Source organism: Diabrotica undecimpunctata, chromosome 9 (genome assembly GCF_040954645.1).
Source record: "Diabrotica undecimpunctata isolate CICGRU chromosome 9, icDiaUnde3, whole genome shotgun sequence".
In the NCBI taxonomy this organism is placed as follows: Eukaryota; Metazoa; Arthropoda; class Insecta; order Coleoptera; family Chrysomelidae; genus Diabrotica; species Diabrotica undecimpunctata.
Window position 1 is genome coordinate 132,395,494 of NC_092811.1, and position 22,552 is coordinate 132,418,045.

Sequence of the window (22,552 nt, forward strand, 5' to 3'; positions counted from 1 at the left end):
TTGGAAACGTTTAGCTGTAAACCGAACATTTCGCTGTGGTGAACTACCGCTATTGAGATGGTATCATCAGCATATCTGATGTTGTCTATGCTGATTCCGTTAATCTTAATTCCGCCTCGGACCTCGTCTAATGCTTCTCTGAATATAGACTTTGAATACAAATTAAACAGTAGCGGTGATAAGACGCAACCCTGTCTCACTACTCGTCGGATTTGTATATCTTCGGATGTTGTGTGCTCTATTTCAATTATTGCCGTTTGGTGCCAGTATAGTTCTGAGATAATTCGCAAGTCTTGTTCGTCAACTCCAGTTGTTCACAGAATTTCGATCATCTTTTGATGGTTAACGCAGTCGAATGCTTTTCGATGGTCAATAAAACATGCATATATATCTACATTCATGTCTCTGCATCGTTGCGTTAACACATTTAAATCAAAAAGAGCCTCTCGTGTTCCCAATCCGTTTCGAAATTCGAATTGAGTGTCATTCATCTGGAACTCGCACTTCTTGTAAATTCGTGTATAGATAATTCTGAGGAGAGTTTTAAGAACATGAGACATTAAGCTTAATATTCAATAATCATCGCATTGTGAGGAATTCGATTTTTTTGGTAATGCTACGAATGCTGATTTTAGCCAGTCTGTTGGTATTTTACCTGTGTCATAATATCTTATTGAATAGTGTTGTTATTAAGTCTAGGCTTTTACTTTCGTTATCTGCAATTAGTTTTAGTATTTCGACATTGATATTGTCTGGACCGGTGGCTTTTCCATCTTTCTCAGATTTGACTGCGTGAATCACTTCTTCTTTGGTTATTTCTGGGCCTTTTTCATTTATTCGATTATCTGTGGATGGTGGAGCACAAGGTCTATCGTCGTCAAAAAGAGTTTGTATGTATTTTTCCATATCTCCAGTTTATCTTTTGTACCCATAATTATTTCGTTATTATCATTTTTTAATATTGTTGCTTGTCTCTTTTTGTGTCTACCTGTCATTTCTTTTACTTTTTTATGAATATTAAAGGTGTCGTATTTTTCCTGAAGTTGTTCGATTTCTAGGCACTTTGTTGACATCCAATTTTCTTTCGTCTCTGTTGGGCTTGTTTTATGTTTTCTTCTTACGTCAATGAGGTCCATGATCTCTTACGTTATCCATTCTTGTTTTTTGTTGTGTTTTATAAACCCGATGTCTTCTTCTTGTATCTTTGTTATTTTTGTTTTTAGAGCAGTCCATGTTACTTAAATGTCTGTCTGTACCAAGTTTTCGATCGTTTTTATTTCTTCCTCAAGCTTGATACTTATTTCTTTTTTCTGTTCAGGGTTCTTCAGTTGTGAGATATCTATTTTTCTTGTTACTGTTTTTTTTTGGCTTTGAGAAATCTTTTTAATCTAAAATCCATTATAACTTAATTGTGATCGCTATGTATGTCAGCTCCAGGGTATGTTTTCGTAGATTGTATGTACTTCTTAAAGGTGTTATTGAGCAAAATGAAGTCAATTTGATTTCTAACAATTCTGTCTTTTCTGTCTGCAGGTGATTTCCATGTGTATAGCCTTCTAGGATGTTGTTTGAAGAAGGTATTGGCTATTAACAGATTGTTTTCTACGCATAATTGTACAAGTCTATCTCCTCTATTATTCTTGGTACCTAGACCGTATGCTTCTATGTGGTCTTCTTCAGTACCACGACCAATTTAAGCGTTAAAGTCACCCATGATCATCGTTATCTCACCTCTTTTTGTCAGTCGCAATATTTCATCTATGTTGTTATAAAATTTTTAGATTTCTTCGTCTGACTTGTCACTTGTTGGAGCATAGACCTGAATAATATTTATTTTTCTGTATTTTGTTTGTAATTTCAACATCGCTACTCTATCATTTAGAGGGATGAAGTCTGTGACTGATTGAGCAATTTTGTTCGATACTAATATAGCAGTTCCATATTGATGTTCTGGGTCGGTTCCACCTGAATAGTATATGTATATATGTTATGTTTTTTGTACTCCTGATCCAGGCCATCTTACTTCACTCATCCCCAAGATATCTATTTTCAGTCTTAGCATCTCGGCTTCAGTGTTTGCCAGTTGCACGGACATAAATAAGCTGCGTACGTTCCAGGTGGTGATGCGTACTATTCGGTCGTATATTTGTATTCTCTGTCCACTTTCTTGGGTAGTTGACGGGGGGATTCTTCGCACCCTCTCCCCATTTAAGGGGTGCCCCGGACTGAGGACCATTTTCTTTTTCTCGTCTGCCATTTAGATTTGTGGAAATCATAATGGGGTGGTTTTCCCGTTGCCTACCCCATCGCAGTACCACAACCATTTAAACTGCTACAGTCATGCTTGTGGTAATGTGGTAAAGGACTATTTCCTGTTTTCTTTTGTTTTGTTTGTCCCAAGAGATTCACGTTAGTACCCCTTTGTTTCATTTTTTGTAGTTGCCCCAATCCGACCCCTCGCCATTTACTTATCCACGACCCCAGCTCCCCAAACAAACCCTGAGTGCCGTTCGCATAAATATCGATTATTTTGCTTGCCCTATCTCCGCCTCAATAATTTCTGTCCCCAATTTTCTACCCCTTATAATAATACCCCATGTGGTAGGCAAAATATATTCGTTACACCGTGAATCTGTATGACATTTCTTACCTTTTTGCTCTATCTAGTTTCTGTTCCAGAAGTGCAATCTGTCTTCTTTCATCGGCTGTTATATCCTTCAAACTGATCAAGTGCAAAGGGGCGTATATCGATGAGCGTACGGCATTGGTGATTCCTAACAAGCAGCTTACATGAATTATAAGCAGGAACCATAGTTGGACCTAAAAAAGAGTACTTTGTACATAAAATTACGCAAAAATTTGTGATGGGTAGCTCTTTCGGGGCAACAGACTCAGTAAAACACAGGTTTGAAATAAAAATAAATCTATTAAGTATATATATACAATAAATAAAAACTAAAAAAAAAAGGAATCCTACGTTGTATACTTATAAAACAAAAATAAAATGAATTCCCCGGCAAACGTCTATAAAAGAAAAGAAACTAATTAGTACTACTAATATACTCGCTTTCGCTTCAATTCAGAGAAAGCTCCGTATATGCTCGCAAACAAAATATTTAGCTGTGCAGACCCACGGCAATGTTCAATACACAATGCCGACGGGTTCCGCTTGGCTAAGGACAGAGTATGATCCTCAATACGGAAATCTCTGTCCCGGTTGGTTCTGTGCAGATCCACGGTAATGCTCAATACGCAATACCGATGGGTTCCGCTTGGTTAGGGACAGAGTATGATCCTCAATACGGAACTATCTCTGTCCAGAATGTCTCGCTGGTTCACTACACCGGCGAGTCAGGGAGCCTAGAGCGCTAGCTACAAGACTCTCTAATTCCGCTATTCACACGCCTTAAATAGCCGTTTGAATCCCACTACGTCTTCACGTTGTAGAAGTGGATGCGCAAATATTGACACTCCCACGGTTCGAACTGTTAAACGATCGTAGCATCGTTACACCCCCTTCTCTTTGAAAAAAAAAAAAGTAACATACCTTTTTTTTTGTGTAGATGGTGTCTACAGCCTCGTGATGCCATCTATCCCTCTCGGTATCTTTATTACAATCTTCCTCCCCACGGTTTTAAATCTTTTACATGCGCCGTCGTCTGCTTGCGGCTACTACTATCGGCCAATTTCAGTTTTACTATTACTGGTGATATCACTGACGTTACTATGTATGGTCCTGAGTACTTCGGCGCTAGTTTGCTGGTGAAAGCTGCACTAGCTGATGATAGATGGTGTTCCTTTTTCATGACTCGATCTCCTGGATGCGGCTGCCAGTCTCTTCGTCTTAGATCGTAATGTTTCTTTTGGTCCTCGAAAGCGTGTTCCATGTGCACTTTCGCTAGTTCTCTTAACGCTTCTAACTTGTTTAAGTTTTCTGCATACCCCTGTATATCTTGTCCATTTGTCGCCTCTGTTATGTCTAATTCCCTTCCGAAATTAAGAAGCGCTGGTGAAAATCCTGTTGAATCGTGTCTTGACGAATTTATGGCGTAGCAGAATTCTGGTATGAATTTGTCCCAATCTTTATGGTTATCCTCCACGTAAGTAGCTATCATCGTTTTCAGTACTTTGTTCGTTCGTTCTACTGGATTGCATTGAGGTGAGTACGGCGGTGTTAGAATGTGATTTATGTTATAGGATTTTAGGAACGCCTTAAAATTTCCGCTTGTGAACTGCGCGCCGTTGTCCGAGATGATTTTCTTCGGAATACCGAATTGCATGACTACCTTTGATCGTAGAGTGTCGATGATTGAGTTCGTAGATGCTGCTCTTATTGGCTGAGCGACGACCCATTTGGTAAACCGGTCTTGCACGACTATTAAGAAAATGTTTCCTTTTGCAGATCTTGGGAATGGTCCCATTAAATCAACTGAGACAGTATGCCAAGGCTTTTCTACAGTGGACGGTTGCATTTTCCCGGCTGGTTGCATTTGAGATGGTTTATATTGGAGGCACTTCGTACAGGCTCTAACGTAGTCTGCAATTTGTTTAAACATCTTAGGCCAATAGTACTTTTGCGCTATTCGGCAAATTGTTTTTGCAATTCCTAAGTGGCCTGCTGTGGTCGAGTCATGATTTTCCTCCAAAATATCTTTCCTTTTATATCTTGGTACGCATAATTTCCATGGGTTATTAAACTCTGGGTCGGCTAAATTACGGCTGCTCCAAACGTGTTTATATAATTTCCCGTTTGATATTTGTAAATCCGGGCAATCGTCTGGGTTCTGGAGTACATTCCTATATAAATTATCGTACCAACTGCATGATTCCAGTTCTGATGCTAATAATTCCGACTCTGGTTCTTCGCTCTGGTTTTCTTGTGGTTGTCGTGACAAAGCATCTGCTACCTTGTTGAGGACTCCCTTTCTATATATTACCTCGAAATCGTACTGTTGCAGTTCTAAACTCCACCTGGCTAACCGACCTGACGGGTTTTTAAGGTTCTTCAGCCATTTGAGGGACTGATGGTCTGATATGACCTTAAAATTGTATCCTTCTATATACGGCCTCATTTGCTTTATCCCGTACACGATGGATAGACATTCTTTTTCCGTTGTGGAATATTTTGTCTCGGCTGGTGTGAGGGTTCGACTAGCATATGCAATTACTTTATCCTGGCCGTCGTATTTCTGTGTTAGTGCAACTCCAAGTCCACAGTTCGACGCATCTGTTTGCAGGTAAAATGTTTTCGAAAAATCGGGGCATGCTAATACTGGGGCTGATGTAAGTTTTGATTTTAGCTCTTCAAACGCGTTTTCCTGCTTATCGGTCCATTTCCATCTTATCTTCTTCTTCAGAAGCATGTTTAGCGGTCCTGCTATTGTCGAATAGTTCTCTATGAATCGGCGGTACCATGATGTTATTCCTAGGAACCGGCGGAGTTGACGCACATTTCTCGGTGCTGTAAGTCCGGTTATAGCGTTGGTTTTCTCCGGGTCAGTTTTTATTCCTTCTGCTCCAACCACATGTCCTAAGTATCTGAGTTCTGACTGGCAAAACGTGCATTTCTCGAAGTTCAGCTGTAATCTGGCTTCTTTCAGTCTTCGGAAAACTTCATGTAGGTGATTTAAATGCTCTTGGAGCGTTTTAGATATTACTACGATATCATCCAAGTAGGCAAACGCGAATTCCATATCGGGAGGTATTACCTTATCCAGTAGGCGTTGGAAAGTGGCTCCTGCGGAATGCAGTCCGAATGGGGTGGTTTTGAACTGAAAATGGCCTTTTCCGGGTACGCTAAATGCTGTCACTGGGCGGCTTGTTTCTTCTAGGGGTATTTGAAAATATCCCTGTTTCAAATCGAGGGTCGATATAAAATTTGCTTCCTTAAGTCTATCCAGAATTTCCGATATTCTGGGTAACGGATATGCGTCCTTATCTGATAGTTCGTTGACTTTTCTAAAGTCAATGCAAAATCTGTACGAGTTATCCTTTTTCCTAACTAGTACAATCGGTGAACTCCAACCACTTGTGGATGGTTCGATGGTTCCTTCTTTTAACATCTTGTCCACTTCTTGGTTGATGATCTGTAGCATTGCGGGATTGTGTCGCCTATAAGGCTGCTTGACTGGATCGCACTTTTTTTTCAATTTTATTTCGTGTCTTATTAAGTTGGTGGGTCCTGTTATGCTCTCAAACTCCCTTAGTTCTTTTCTCAGGAACCTTTCTAATTCCGTATTTTGAGTGAAGTCTTTTAAAGTGTTACATGTCTCTTCTTGATGTTGTATGTATTGTTTGGTCGTATGTTTATCGAACTTAAGTTCGATAGAATGGTTCCTGAGGAATTCCACTCCTATTAATGCATCTTCCGTCAACCCTGGCATTACTATGAATGTTTGTCGGGTTTGTAACTTATCGATCTCGCATTCAATTGTCAACTTCTGGTTAAGCTCCATTAACGCTCCATTTGCTAGTCTTGTTCTCCCGCTGTAGCTATCTAGAGAGTCCTTGTATATCTGAGCTATTCTATCCCCGACGTAATTTTTAGTAGTTCCTGTGTCGATGAGCGCTCTGTATGTTCTTTGCCCTATTTTTAGTGATGCGAACAGTCGAATGTCATTGCTTGCTGGCTGTGTAACGGCGAAAACGAATGGAGTCGAATCTTGTTTTACAGACTGGGACGACTCCTTGTTTCTCCAGTCTGTAATTCGTTTCCCTGACGCCTGAAACAGCAGTCGCTGCTGTAAACCCCTTCTCTGCCGCAACGCGAACAAAACTTTTTCCATGGGTTTTTGCAGTTTTTACGGCTGTGACCTGGCATCTTGCATCTAAAGCATGCCGTTTTCGCATCGTACTCTGCTTGGTCCGTGCGTCTCCAGTTTCCACGGCAAATCTGATTTGCTCGAGTCTTTTCGTCTTCTATAGCTTCGTATTCTTGGGCTAAATCCTGTAATTCGGCTAAGTTTCCGAAATCCCGGCGGCGAGCATAAAGCTTATATTCTGGTAACAAATTTTTGTATATCCTTTCGAGTTCTTGGTTTTTAGAAAAAGATCCTTCTCGTCTGATTAATGTTTGAATCTCCGTGATATATCTATCTACTGGTTCGTTCTGTCTCTGTTTTCTGTTTCGGATTTCCTCTTCTAGTTGTAGCAAATATCCCCTGGGATAGAAAGCTTTTTTAAAATCTTCGCTGAAATCTGTCCATGACTTCCAATTTTTGTTATTGTTTCTGTACCATAACAAGGCGTGGTCTCCTAATAATTCTGGTAATGCTCTTAGTAGATCTTGTTTATCGATCTCGTAGGCCAAGCTTAATTCGTCTATCCTCTCTAAGAATTCTATTGCATCCGAATGTTTCTTGTCGAAGTGTGTGTTCCACTTTCGTACTTGGTTTAGCAATTCTGGTTGCCCCATTTGTTTCGTTATTGCTAATTCCTGTAATTGTCTTCGGATGCCCGAAATTTCCTGGGCCAGTGTGTCAGATTCTGTTCCCTTGGAAGTTTTTTCTTTTGGGATTGTTCCTGTAGCTTCCTCGCGATTTTTAAAATAGATTCTGAGTCGTGCTCTCAATTCGTCGACGGTTCCCTTGGGATCTAAGCCGCATTTTTCGGCCTCGCTCTGCAATTCCTCTTTGCAAAGTCGATTTATCCACGACGTACCTGTTACTGAGTCTGTGTCTTTATCTGTCGGCATGTTATTAATTTTTGCTCGGGCGCCAGTTTGTGATGGGTAGCTCTTTCGGGGCAACAGACTCAGTAAAACACAGGTTTGAAATAAAAATAAATCTATTAAGTATATATATACAATAAATAAAAACTAAAAAAAAAGGAATCCTACGTTGTATACTTATAAAACAAAAATAAAATGAATTCCCCGGCAAACGTCTATAAAAGAAAAGAAACTAATTAGTACTACTAATATACTCGCTTTCGCTTCAATTCAGAGAAAGCTCCGTATATGCTCGCAAACAAAATATTTAGCTGTGCAGACCCACGGCAATGTTCAATACACAATGCCGACGGGTTCCGCTTGGCTAAGGACAGAGTATGATCCTCAATACGGAAATCTCTGTCCCGGTTGGTTCTGTGCAGATCCACGGTAATGCTCAATACGCAATACCGATGGGTTCCGCTTGGTTAGGGACAGAGTATGATCCTCAATACGGAACTATCTCTGTCCAGAATGTCTCGCTGGTTCACTACACCGGCGAGTCAGGGAGCCTAGAGCGCTAGCTACAAGACTCTCTAATTCCGCTATTCACACGCCTTAAATAGCCGTTTGAATCCCACTACGTCTTCACGTTGTAGAAGTGGATGCGCAAATATTGACACTCCCACGGTTCGAACTGTTAAACGATCGTAGCATCGTTACAAATTATGTCATAATACTAACTATTTTAATGAGAATAAGCCATAATTGGAGTTTAAAATAAGTTTATTGAAGTTTCAATTTGAACTTTGGAAATGGTTATCAAAATACCAACAAATATATTGATAACGTTATTCCTATTAAGAATTGGATAAATTTCAGTAAGAAATGTATCCAAGCGTTGCTACGCCACTGGCATTAAATAGCTAATAATTCTTAAAATCTACCTAGATAAATTCTCCGACTAATTCCCTGTTAGAAAGCGAGAACCGGTTCCCCTCAAACCCCTCAGTGGTAGTTAGGCATGGCAATCGATGAGTATCGTTGTAATATTAAAAGTGTCACGTTGTATACCAGCCAAGCTGGACGCTTTACTTACAAATTTAGTTTAAGACCCAATGGGTCGATTCTTTGTTAGTTTGAGTTCTGTATAACTCCGCTTAGTAATAATTGTAGCATATTACTTGGTTAGCACGGCAGAAATATCCTTGGTTCAAAATAATAAGTAGTATTAGTATAATTTAAATTGTATCAGTGTTCGTGTAGTGTTTATCGGACTAGTGTGGATTGAACAGTGACGGGCGGTTTACATAAAAGAACTTTACATGACAAACCCTTGGCTAGATATCAACTTAGTGTAGTAAAAAATCAATCATTAAATTAAGTATTGTTAACGCTTGTGGTTTTATTTCCCATGTAAAGTGGGTGGTCCTTCAACGTTGGAAATCATTACGATTTAAGATGCTCTAAATGGTAAGAAGATTTACTTCCTAATTGGTTTCATTTTTGTTGGTCGTCTGCGAGTGGATGAGGAACCATTTAAACCATAGTATCTGCTATTATCTTCTACCAAGAATAGTTAAGCGAAACAAAGCTTATTTTTCAATTACCCATGTTTTCCGCTTCAAAAACACACACTGAAAATCCAAAATCATTGTTTACGAAACTATTATCAGAAAACACGAAAAGAAAGCTGAAAGTCTTTGAAAGAAAAGTCCTAACAAAGATATTTGGACCTATCAACAAAAACGAAGTATAAATATCCAGGTACAAGTACAAACACGAACTCTACCAACTGTTCAAAGACGCACCGATCTCAAAATTCGTTAAACTTCAGAGATTTCGATGGGCCGGTCAGTGAGGATGGAGACCGGAAGATTGCGCAAGACCAAAAGTAAGGCCACAAAAAGGTGTGAGGACCAACTGGCAACGGACGTGCAAAATTTGCTAGACTTGAGAAACTGGAGAAGATCGACAAGGGATCGGTAAAGTATAATTTGGAGGATTCCAAGGCTCAATTTGGGCTATAGTGCCATTAAAGAGAGAGAGTTGCTTCATTTGCCTCAGCAAGTCATTTTTATTTTCTTTCTTAATTTATTTTGTCGCCTATAATAAGTTGGAATCTTCTGTCACTTAGCATCTGGTCGATTAATCGAGCAGTTATTTTTCAAGCTAGTTTTGGGGTGTAAAGTAGCTCGCGTCCGTGGTAGAATACCACACGTGCACCCTGGGTAATGCTAAATGAGCTATAGTGTTTACAAGCCAGTTGAAATATATTCATCTGGACTGAATTTTCGAAGAAATGGAAACTACATTAAATATGACTGAAATAAGAAGTTTTTCTAAAAGGTAACTGATCAGAAGCATTTGAAACATTACTAAGGTTTGTCAACTTCTTCTTCTTCTTCTTCTTCTTCCTTCTTGTATGTAGGCTTCAAAGCCTGTTTTTTCTTCAATATTAGCCTCCTAAATTGTTTTAATTATCGCACCATCTTTTTCTTGGTCTGCCAATACTTTTTCGTCCATTTGGTGACTTATCTCATGCTATTCGTACTATCCTATCCTCTGCCATTCTACTAATGTGTTATTTCCACTCCTGTTTCCGTTTTGTTACCCATCCATTTATGTCTTCTATATCGCATGCTCTTCTTATGTTTTTGCTTTTCTCCCTTTCCAACAGACTTTTCCCTGATATTCGTCGGAGTATTTTTACCTTTGTTGTTTCTAGTAGTCGTCTCGTTTTAGATGTGTCAGGCTTGTCTCCGCCGTGTATGTTAATATAGGTCTAATTGCTGCTTTATAGATTCTCGTTTTGTGTCTTGTCTTAGGTGTTTATTGTTCCAGATTGTGTCATTAAGAGATCCCGCCGCTTTACTTGCTTTTAATCTTTGTTGTCATACTTTTTTTCAACATCTCCGTAATCATTTATATATATATATATATATATATATATATATATATATATATATATTCCCAAATATCTAAACCTTGCTTACTGCTTTATTATTTTCCCATCAATTTCGATTTTACATCGTAGTGGGTATTTAGATGTCATACATTTGGTTTTCTTCTTATGATATTATCATATTGCATTTCTTGGCTGTTGTATTGAAGATGTAATCTTTGGAGCTCGTCTTCTGTCTCGGTGATTAATGCGGCGATTAACATAATATTTGGATTTCTTTGTTTCCCATTTTGTAACCATGACTTTTACATACTGCTTGTATTATTTCGTCCATTATTATATTAAAGAGAAGTGGCCTTAACGAGTCACCCTGTATGACTCCGTTTTTTACTGGTATACACTGTGTTCTTCGACTTGGATGCGATCGAAAGCCTTTGTCAGGTCTATAAAACATAGATATGCTGGTTTATTGTACTCGATTGCCTCTTCTGTGATTTGTCTTAGTACAAATACGGCGCCTACGCAGGATCTTCCGGATCTGAATCCTTGTTGTTCATCTGATAAAGTTGTTTGATTTATAGATTTTGTTGGTTAGGACTTTTATGGTGAGCTTAAGTGCGGTGTTCAGTAGATTTATACCTCTATAATTGTTGGTGTCTTCTTTATCTCCTTTCTTGAGCATTGGTATCATTAAGCTATTTCTCCATGCGTCTGGTATCTTGCAGTGCAATATTAGTTTTTGTATAAGTTTTGTCATCTCTAGGATTATACTTTCTCCTTCGTGTTTTAAAAGCTCGTTAGTTATTCCGTCTGGTCCTGGTGACTTTCTATTTTTGAGTGAATTTATGGCTATCCTTACTTCCTGAAAACTGATTTTTATTTTGTATCTTCAGTCAGCTATTGTATCGACTATTATTTTCCTTTCCTTTAAATACAGTGGGTGGCCAAATTATTAGGGACACTGCATATATTTTTGTATTTTCTACTTAAAATTATTTTTTGACCAAAAAAATTGGTGTTCATATCTGTATTTTACTTGGTAATTCTTCTGGTATAACTATTAAAATTTTTGATAAGCGGCAACACTGGCAGACTGCTTATCTATAAAATAATAATTATTGTTGCATCTGCATCTCGATCGCAGTTGGTCATCGGCTGTCACCGCAGTGAGGTTTAAAAATATTTGCAAATCGTTTTAAATTGTTTTTGGTCGGTTTTCGTGTCAGATATATTTAACAGGTAAGTAATATTTGTTATTTAGTAATTTTTGTTACATTTAATGACACGAGTTTATTTAAAAAGATTGTTTAAATTCAAAATTATTTTTTTAGCATGGCCAAAATTGCAGACTTGTCTCCAGGGAAAATTAGAGAAATAAAAACATTATTACTGCACTCGAGGCTTTCCCAGAGAGTTATAGCAACTACTGCAGGTGTTTCAAAGTCTGTAGTTAATCGAATAAAAATAAAAATGAATTCAAACGAGGCATTGGAACCGGGCCGTGTTGGAAAATGTGGCAGGAAAAGGATTACTACTCCTCGTACTGATCGTAAAATTAGGGATATTTGTCTCCAAAATCGTAAAAAGAGTGTGACACATCTGACTACGATGATTAATGATGAAGGAATTAATGTTTCCAGAAGGACAGTACGACGACGACTGGCCGAAGAGAATCTGCTAGGTCGCCGGCCTATGAAAAAACCACGGCTCACCGAAGCCATGAAGAGAAAGAGACTCCAATGGGCCAAAGAACACCGAAGTATGACTGTTGAAGACTGGAGTCGAGTAATTATGACTTTTTTTAACAAATGAAGTTTGTGAACAGCGAATATTATCATTTTTACAGGTATGCTTCTCCGACGAATCAACATTTCAGATTTTGGTGGATAAAAGTGCGTTTGTCCGACGACGTCCTGGGGAGCAGTTCCATCCAGATTGCATTGTGGAGAGAGTTAAACATCCGGTGAGTGTCATGGTGTGGTCTGTAATCTCGGCAAAGGGTATGGGACGCTTATACATCGTGGAAGGGACAATGAGACAGGACCAGTATAATCGAGTACTTGAAACTCGGCTACTGCCCCAGCTCAAAGAATGGTTCCCTGGTGAAAAAAATTACATTTTTATGCACGATTCTGCACCGCGCCACAAAGCCAGGAGTGTAACTTCATATCTGATCAAAGAAAATATTGTAGTTCTGCCCTGGCCGGGAAACTCACCTGACATGAACCCTATAGAGAGCATGTGGGAGTTAACCAAACGGGAGATCGCCAAAGATGTTATCACCACGAAGCGGCAGTTGATTGAAGCTCTTATTAGAGAATGGCATCATAACCCTAACTTAAAACACAACGCAGGAGTTTGTATTCAGAGCATGCCCCGACGCGTAGAAGCTGTAATTGCAGCAAAGGGTGGCATCACTAAATATTAAAATTAGTCATATTATGTTAAAAAAAAAATTTGCGAAAAAAATAAATGGTTTTACTAACAAAACTTAATGTTTTTGTGACCCTAATTTTTCAATCTCTTATACAAAAAATAAATGCAAACCTTAAAGCCAACAAATTGCAAAAAAAAATCAGTAAAACTAAAAAATTAAGAAATCTTTTACTGTCCCTAATAATTTGGCCACCCACTGTAGTTCCGTAGAAGTCGCTTTCCATCGTTTTTGTAAACTGTTACCAGTGTTCATTTTTTTGTTTTTCTTTACCAACTGCTTTGTTTTATTTCGTATTCTTCTATAGTTGTCTCGGGATTCTGGAGTATTTGATGTTTTGTACTTCGTGTAGGCCTCTCCTTTCTCTTTACATTTCTCTTTTATTTCTTTTCTGAACCATGGTGTATTGTTGTTGTTTCTTTTGTTCAATATGACTTTGCGTTTTCCTAGAGCTTCTATTGCTGCTTCTTCAATGTTGTTTTTAATTTTCTCCCAGCTTGCGTTTATATCTTCGATGTCGTCTATTTGTTTCAGCTGTATCTTCTGTGCTAGCCTCCTTTGGTACATTTCTCTAGTAGAAAGTTTGTCAACTAAACATAGAAATTATTTCGAGAGAGAAAAGCGAATATCTATATAAAATGCTCATTGTCAAACTAAAGTTGATGTAGTTTTGATGTAGGAGACTCATGCCAATAATGTAGAAGAGATCATAATTGGTTTAAATTCACTTTCAAAAATTTTACGAAAAAAAAAACAAGAGCAAATCAATGTAATAGATTGATTAGTTTAATGAGCAAGGTGATAAAGCTGTTTCTACAACTTATTTATCCATGCAAAATCATGTAATTAGTTGTAAATATTTTATGAGGTTATGTTTCTGGATAAGAAGAGAATCATACCTATAATCTCTAGAAAATTTGTTAGTAAGAGAGTATATAGTGAGTATAATGAATCTTGTAGTAAATAAAACTAACAAAACGAACTGGCTTTTAAAGTATTTATTTTATTGAAAATAGTTATTACAGATATTATCGTATGTAGCTTAAATCAATTTTGTGTTAGATAATATAAATGTTAAAGTGAAACCACATTTAAAATGTTTTAATTCGTTGGAGAGTGAAAGTTGAAGCGATGATACCAATAAAAATTTCATATGCACGACCTTCACTACACCGCTGATTTTGATTGATCGTATAATGAGTCTATAAAAAACTGTTATATTTGTATTTACATCGACACAAAACAGTTACGGATGCGTTACGGAAAGATTTTCTTGAAGAATTATTCAGCTGTTTTCGAAATATCCAATGTCTAGTATGAGGAAGATTAACATATGCACCGAGCGTAACGTTTGAAATCGGTGACAGTGACAGTGAAATCACCTATCAAAACTTTTGAACATTAATTATTTGGTTGGCGTTGCTAATTACGAAAATACTTCATGCATTATGCTCGGGATGTTTGGGAATATGATTCTTGAAATTAATTTCAGCATTAGTGATGATTCAGTACTTCTTCTTATTTATGTCTTTTCCTCAATGTTAGTAACCATCATTTTGAAAACTTCTGCGGGTACCGTCTCTATTAATAGATATTAAATATTGGTTGTTGATAGGGAGATTCTAGATAAATTTGGATTTCATTATCTATATTAATACGTTCATAGGCAGGGAAAGCCTGAAAAACCGTTTAAAGATGCCAGTCTTGTCTTGTGTTATCACCTACTGTTGTACTTCCATCTTACATAGATCAGTTGTTACTACAAGCATACATCTTTTTTTTGCTGACCAACTGACCTTCTACCAAACCAAGTCTTTCCCAAAATATTGTATTGAGAAGTCTTTCATTGTTAGATCTCAGAAAATATCAAGCCCTTCTTGCAGCATTAATTGCAGAATTAATTGCAGCAAACCATATATTTCGCTCTTCCTCATAATGTGACCGAGGTATTCGATTTTGGCTAACGTCCTGGTTAGTAACGTGGTTGATATAGGATATTGAAATGATATTTATTTAACTGCTGTCTTTATTTAATTTATTATATTGTTCCTACTTTAATTTATTAAAAAGCACGATAATTTATATAAGTTTATTAATCACTAAAAATACATAATTTATTTAAAGGCGAGCGTAACAATTAAAATCGCGGCCGCGGGTTTTCAGAATTAACTGTTCCTCCATATAAAAAATGTTTTATTTATATACATAAATCGCCGTTATCTCGAAAAGTCTAAAACCTTCTTGAGTAGACTGAACGGCGAAACGGTAAGGGCAAACTGGATTTCCCATCGACTCGCCTCGAACTTTGTTTTTATAGCATCATGTGTCATGACCTAGAAAAGACTTGAATGAATAGCATATCAGTAATAAACATATTTACCGTTTTTGGGTCAGAATTTATCGTAACAATATCTTCAGGATTCGGCGATAAAGCCACATTTTGAAAGCCTCAATTTTCTTGCTGGTAGCATCTGTGAGAATCCACGACCTAACTCCGTACAACACTATAGGAAAGATGTTACATCGTAGTAACTTGTTTTTTATGGGTACTGATAAATCGTGGCATTTGAATAGCTTATAACTGATGTTGTTTCGGCGCGGGATTGTCATTTGTAAATAAAACGATCAAGATGGCTACAACAAATGGCACGAATAATGATCTGAATTTAGAAAAAAGTAATTGTAGAGCCCATTCTTACATATGGAGCAGAATGTTGGCAAATGACAGTAAAAGGAAAGAAAAAAGTTGACACGGTTGAAATGGACTACCTAAGAAGAGCTTGCCGTATATCAAGAGTAGAACGTATACCTAATTCTGAAATTAGAAGAAAAACAGATAGAGTACATACAACTTCTGAAAGAATAGAAACTAGACAGTTAATATGGTATGGACACGTACAGAGGATGGACGACAACAGATGGCCAAAAAGAGCTATGGAATACAATCCAAGTAATAGAAGGAAACGAGGAAGACCAGCCAAGTATTGGATACAAGGTGTTATGGAAACCATGAAAGACAGAGCCATTGATGAAGACACCTGGAGAGATAGAAAAAGATGGCGATCGAAATGCGGGAAGCGGCAGAAGCTGTAGGATCCCCGCTTATATATATATATATATATATATATATATTTAGAAAAAAGGAAAAAAAGAGGTAAAAAAGACAGAATAGACAAAAAAGTCAAAAATTATTAATAAAGCGAGGCTGTGTGGGGAAGAATATGAAAATTATAAAGGTAATGTTGTACCTGCAAGAAAACCAGGAGAAGACTGTCGGTAAGTTTTAAGGTTACGATAGTGTTAAAACGTAAAATTATTATATATTTTTTGTAGTTGTCGCTTAAAGTGCTTTGAAAAAGTTAATGCGGATGTAAGGGCTGAAATACTTGCTAAATTCAGAAACATGCTTACCAAGAATGCACAAGGGAATTCACACTGTGGATCATGAAAGACTTCGAAGAATTTCTAAGTTTCTTGTACAAGAAAAAGCACTACTAGATAAACGTGGAAAAAATCTTTCAGGAAATGCTAAGTCTGAAAATTTAGTAGAACAGATTAAGACTCATATTGGGAGTTTTCCCACCAAGATTTCATATTACACAGGGAAAGAGAACCATTATATAGACAAAAAATTGAATGTGCGAATTATGTATGACCTATTTTGTGCCAAATTTCCTGATAATAATAATAATTCAGTGAAGTATTAATTTTATGAACTTTAGAAGTATGACTCTGTACTAAGGTCAGAACTATGGAAGGCAATGTACAAATTAGAAATACAGACGGAGCTCATAGAAGCTACAAAAGCTCTGTATAAAGAAAATAAAGTGTCCATTAAAATGGGAACAAGAATCATAGGAGACTTCACCACAACAAAAGGGCTCCTGCAGGGTTGTTCCACATCTCCAACCCTATTCAAAATATACTTAGAAAAAGCCTTGACTACATGGAAAAGAAAATGCGAAGGCATGGGAGTACCGGTACGGAACGAATACCTATATACGTTAAGCTTTGCAGACGATCAGGTAGTGATTGCCCAAGACCAAGACGACCTCAGCTACATGATGAATAAACTACAAGAAGAATATACCAAGGCTGGCCTAGTTATTAACCTTGCGAAAACAGAGTACCTATCTACAAGTGAAGAAGACATAGAAGATCTACAGATTGATGACAACATAACAATCAAAGGAAAGGATAAATTCAAATACCTGGGGTTTATAATCACGAAAAAGGCAACAACGGAGGAAGAAATTACACAAAGATTAGGACAAACAAGAACAGCAATCCGACAACTTAACTCAATATGGTGGGATAGACACCTAAATATGAAGACAAAAACGCAGATTTATAAAACATTAGTGCGAAGTATTATGACATATGGGGCTGAAAATTGGATCATAAACAAGAAAAACAGCAGTAAGATAGTAGCAACAGAGATGGAATGCCTGCGAAGATGCTGCAGAGTAACAAGAATGGATAGGAGAAGTAATGACGAAATAAAGAACATGAATAGAAACAGACATACTAACATATATAGAACAAAAAAGCACGTGGTGTTCGTGTGTATTAAGGTATAAAAAAAATTGCTTATTACAAGCTTAAATTTTTATTTTAAGAAGATCTTTTCGGAATTAAATCATTCCATCATCAGTTAACTAAAAGAGAGAGTAAAAATACCAATATTAAAAAACACAAGTTAAAATTTAAATATATAGAAATAACACGTTGGTTTTTTACTACTTACATAAAAAGTTGTTAAAAAACATTGTATGGCCACTTAAAAAAAAAACTTTCGAAGGACATCCGTATTAAAATATAATCCTCATGGTTTTATCAAGGTAAATGCAATAGACTTAACTTATTGATTATTAAAAACTGAAGATGGGGGCATTTTACATGACCCCCTGTAGCTGGTGAAGTTTTTTCGACTTACATTACCTCTAGGTAAAAACGTGTTTATCTACCGACTCATTGGGCAGAAAAAGAAAATCAATTTCCAGATTTCAAACTACTACCATTTTTTTTATTCTTCAAATCAACCAGGGACTGTAACAATATCGGAATATATTAATGGTTTTATCACTAACAACTTTAAGCTTAAAATAAGTGATAGAATTCCATTTTTACCAACAGTTCTGGCCTAACCGGAGGGTAAAGTACCAACTAATAAATAAAAATTGAAGATATACGCAAGCTCATGGATTACATACCAGAGGAAAAAAGATTATTTTTTGAAGAGATTATGCAGTGGCTTACTACTGATGCAATTAATGATGATTAATGCTTATACTTTGACACACAATATAATTAAAAAAAAAAAAATTTACAGCGCTTTAAAACATTTTTTTGTGATTTACTCAAAACTATATTTTCTGACTTATGTTGTATCTGAATTGACCGATTCAAATGTTTATAATTATGGATACATTCTGTATAAATAAAATCTAATAACAATAAACGAGTAGACTAAAACTTAGTTCGATTTAGAGACAATAAGTGAGACGATTACGGTTGAATAACCTCAGCTAACAGTTTTGTTATTGGAAACTCCTTCTCCTTTTCTCATTCTTGTTCATTTTAAATTACTAATAAATATGTAATAGTAAAGTATAAATCAGTAAGTTCATAAATATACATAATTATATAAGGAAACAGTGAAAGTCTTTCGTCTTTTTAATAAAAACTATTACCATTTTAATATTCAATAAAACAGTAAGGAGGTACTTGAAGCAAATTATATATTATGATTTCACTGATATGATATTCATTACTTCAGTATTGCAAAAAAAATAGCATGGGGAACACAAAGAGTCTTAAAATGTTGTAAATTTTAGAGTCTAAACCTGATAGAGGTGCTTAAAAAAAGATGGGCCAAAATTGCTTACATGCAAGATACTAACTCTATTTCGATGCAGTCGACTTTTGGATTTTCCACCACATTTGGTAACCTTTGGAAACCTCAAGCAAAAGAAACGAGGAATGGTTTGACAAAGATTGCCAACAAGTAATAAATAGCAAAAATTTAGCTAAACAGAAATGTCTACAAAGGGATTCCCGATTGAATAGAAGGGATATGAAGAAAGCAGAAAAGATGCCAAAGAAAATATGTAGAAGGAAAAAGAGAGAAATGTTGAATAGAAAAATACAACAAATTACAGATTATAATAACAGAAGATGGACTAGAAATTTTTACAAGGAATCCAAGCAATGCACCCAAGGATACATGACAAGATCAACAGTTTGCAAGAACAAAAATGGGGCAATTTGAAGAATATGAAGAAATAATTCACTACACAGCAGAACAACTAGTTGAGCAACCAACATTGGAAGAAGCGATAAACGTTATAAAACATCTAAAAAATAACAAAGCACCTGGCACAGATGGAATAACTGCAGAACTGATAAAGAATGGTGGACATGCGCTATGGAGGCGTATCCATAAACTAATTGACCGCATATGGACACTAGAAGCCATCCCAGAAGATTGGAAAGTAGGAATCATACTTCTATAGTAGGAATTATACTCTGTATAAATTATAGGGATATAACAGTTTTAAATGTCGTCTACAAGATATTATCAGGAATTATATACAGCCGCCTGGAGTCGTTTTCGGAGGAGATTATTGGTAAATACCAATGTGGCTTCAGACCAAAGAGGTCAACTATAGATCAAATACATATGTTAAGAGGTATACATGAAAAATGTGTTGAATATAAAATACCTATTTACAACTTGTATATCGATTTCAAACAGACGTTTGATGGAGTAGATCGACAAAATATATTAAACCAACTATCTATGTTAGGGATACCAAACAAGTTGGTTAAACTTATACGAATGATTCTGGAGGTTTCCAAAGCTATGGTGAGAATAGATGGAGATATGACGCAGGCCTTTGATATTGGAAATGGAGTTAGACAAGGCGATGCTTTATCAACAACACTTTTTAATCTAACTTTAGAAGCTGTTGTTAGAAAACTGGATGTAAACGGCTGTATTAATACAAGATCAATGCAAATATGTGCATATGCGGATGATGTTGCCATAGTAAGCCGCAACAAAAGGGTATTGAGCGAAAAAGTCATAGAACTGAAACGAGAAGCTGCTACGTTTGGTCTATATATAAATGAAAACAAAACAAAATATATGGAGTGCACAAAATCGAATGAACATGAGAATCTAAAGGTAGACAACCATACCTACAAATATGCCTCCACTTTTCCCTACCTAGGCTCAATAATAAATGACAACAACAACATCAGTCAAGAAATACAAGCACGGATTCTTAGCGGTAATAAGTGCTTTTATGCATACAAAGACTTAATGAAAAGTAAGTTACTGAATCGTGAGTCTAAGCTGAGAATCTACAAAACAGTAATTAGACCAGTGGTCACATATTGATGTGAAACGTAGACCCTCTCAACCACTGATGAAAATCAACTGAGAATATTTGAGCGCAAAATATTAAGGAAGATATTTGGACCAACCCAATGCAGCGATGGTTCGTGGAGAATTAAAATGAACCACGAGCTGGATGAACTAATGCAGAGTGCAGATATTGTCAGATTTGTAAAGTCACAAAGACTAAACTGGCTTGGTTACCTAGAAAGAATGCCAGATAATCGAGCTGTAAAAGTAGTCCAGAGATGGAAGCCCCAAGGAAACAGAACAAGAAGAAGGCCCCGTAAAAGATGGATAGACGACGTAGAGAGGGATCTTAAAACCATGAACATCAGGCAGTGGCGAAGGAAAGTATCCAACAGGGCAGAATGGAAGAACATTGTTAAGCAGGCCAAGACTTACAAAGGGTTGTAGCACCATTGGAAGAAGAAGAAGAAACCTGATAAAGGCGCTTAAAATAAAATGGGCCAAAATTGCTAACATGCAAGATACTAACTCTATTCCGATGCAGTCGACTTTTGGATTTCCCACCACATTTGGTACCATGTATTGTGTCTTTCCAAAATTTATATTCAAACCAACTTTGTTACAGTCGGCATCTAATCAGTAAGCATAGGTCAAATCTCTTTTAAGTTCTTCTTCCTCTTCTTCTTCCTCTTTATAAGCAATTCTGCTTGTTCATTGGCGGATTAATACCTCTATGGAATACCTCTATTGGTAACTTATCTCTTGCTATTTTGACGAAAGGGGTCTCCTCCATTCTGCTTATGTGGTTATTCAATTCTTTTTTTATATTTTGTGTCCATTCATTTATCCTCTGTACGTTACATTTTCTTCTAATGTCTTCACTTCTCTTTCGATCTGTCAGCGTATTTCCTGTAATTTTTCTCAGTACTCTCATCTCTGCCGTTTCCAGTAGCCTTTGCGTTCTGGCTGTGTCGGGTCTTGTTTCTGAAGCATATGTCATTATTGGTCTTACACTGGCTTTATAAATTTTTGATTTCATCTCAGTGTTAATGCGTCTGCCAATAGTGTTATTCAGGCATCCTGCCAGTCTATTTGCTTTTTGTACTTGATCTCATACTACTTTGTCCAGGTCTCCATAGCTAGACAAGGTAATTCCCAAGTATTTTATTTCCATTACTTATTCAATACTGATGCCATCAATTTCTATTTTAATCTGGTTGGTTCTTTGGTGATTAATATTGTTTTAGTTTTCTGATATGAGACGGTCATATTAAATTCTTTTGCTCTTATGTTAAATCTGTTAACCAGTCTTTGCAGAGTATCTTCATCTTGGGCTATCAATATTGCGTAGTCTGCGTAACAAAGTATTTTTATTTAGTTGTTTCCCATTCTGTATCCTCTTCCTTTGTTAACGCTTTTGATGATTTCATCCATGATCAAATTGAAGAACACAGGCCTCAATGAGTTGCTTTGTCTTATTCCGCTGCCTATTTCTATGTTCTGTAAGTTGTCCATCTATTCTGACTTCCATTTTGTTGTTTTGGTAGATATTTTCGATAGTTTTTATAATATTTAGGGGAGCTTCGCTATCATACAGAAGATGAATTACATCTATAAGTCTTACTCTGTCAAACGCTTTCTTTAATCAAACACAGAAATGTTAGTCTACTATACTCTAGTGATACAGCTCATAGAAACAGGATTATGCCTTGGAACTGTAATGATTTCATTACGACGACTAACGCGAGAAAGAGGACAACGAATTCATACAAAAAGGGGAAATATACTTCGCATCGGTACTACGTAAAGTCTCTAAACACAAGAGAGCAGGAAATTACAAAAGAGCTTGTAGAAAAAATATACATATGCGCACTACAAGAGATAAAGAAAAAAGAAAAGGGTCAAATTATGCTAAATGCCTATCTGATGATTTACAGTGGTGTTGCGAAAGACACCAAAGCCAAAGAAGGAGTCGCCCTGTTAGTACACAGAAAATTTTTACAGCAAGTACAAGAATGTGAATATACCTCTGAGAGAATAGTAAGTGTTAAAGTTAAACTGAATGTCAAACCTCTGAATGTGATAGCAATCTATGCACCAGAGAACAACAGAGATATCACCACAAGGGAAAACATCTGCGAACACAGACTGTCATAAACGAGACCCCAAATGATGAATATATAATCGTTATGG

The 22,552-nt window shown here is 36.7% G+C and overlaps 1 protein-coding gene across 3 annotated transcripts in view; it reads right to left on the reverse strand.

Moving 5' to 3' along the window:
* Positions 1–22,552, reverse strand: part of LOC140450033 (uncharacterized) — a 66,018-nt gene that overhangs the window by 21,057 nt on the left and 22,409 nt on the right. For all 3 annotated transcript variants that reach the window (XM_072543457.1, XM_072543456.1, XM_072543455.1), the window contains exon 2: positions 2,651–2,820. In XM_072543457.1, the coding sequence (XP_072399558.1) occupies positions 2,651–2,820 (170 nt within the window). The remainder of the gene's footprint in view (positions 1–2,650; positions 2,821–22,552) is intronic.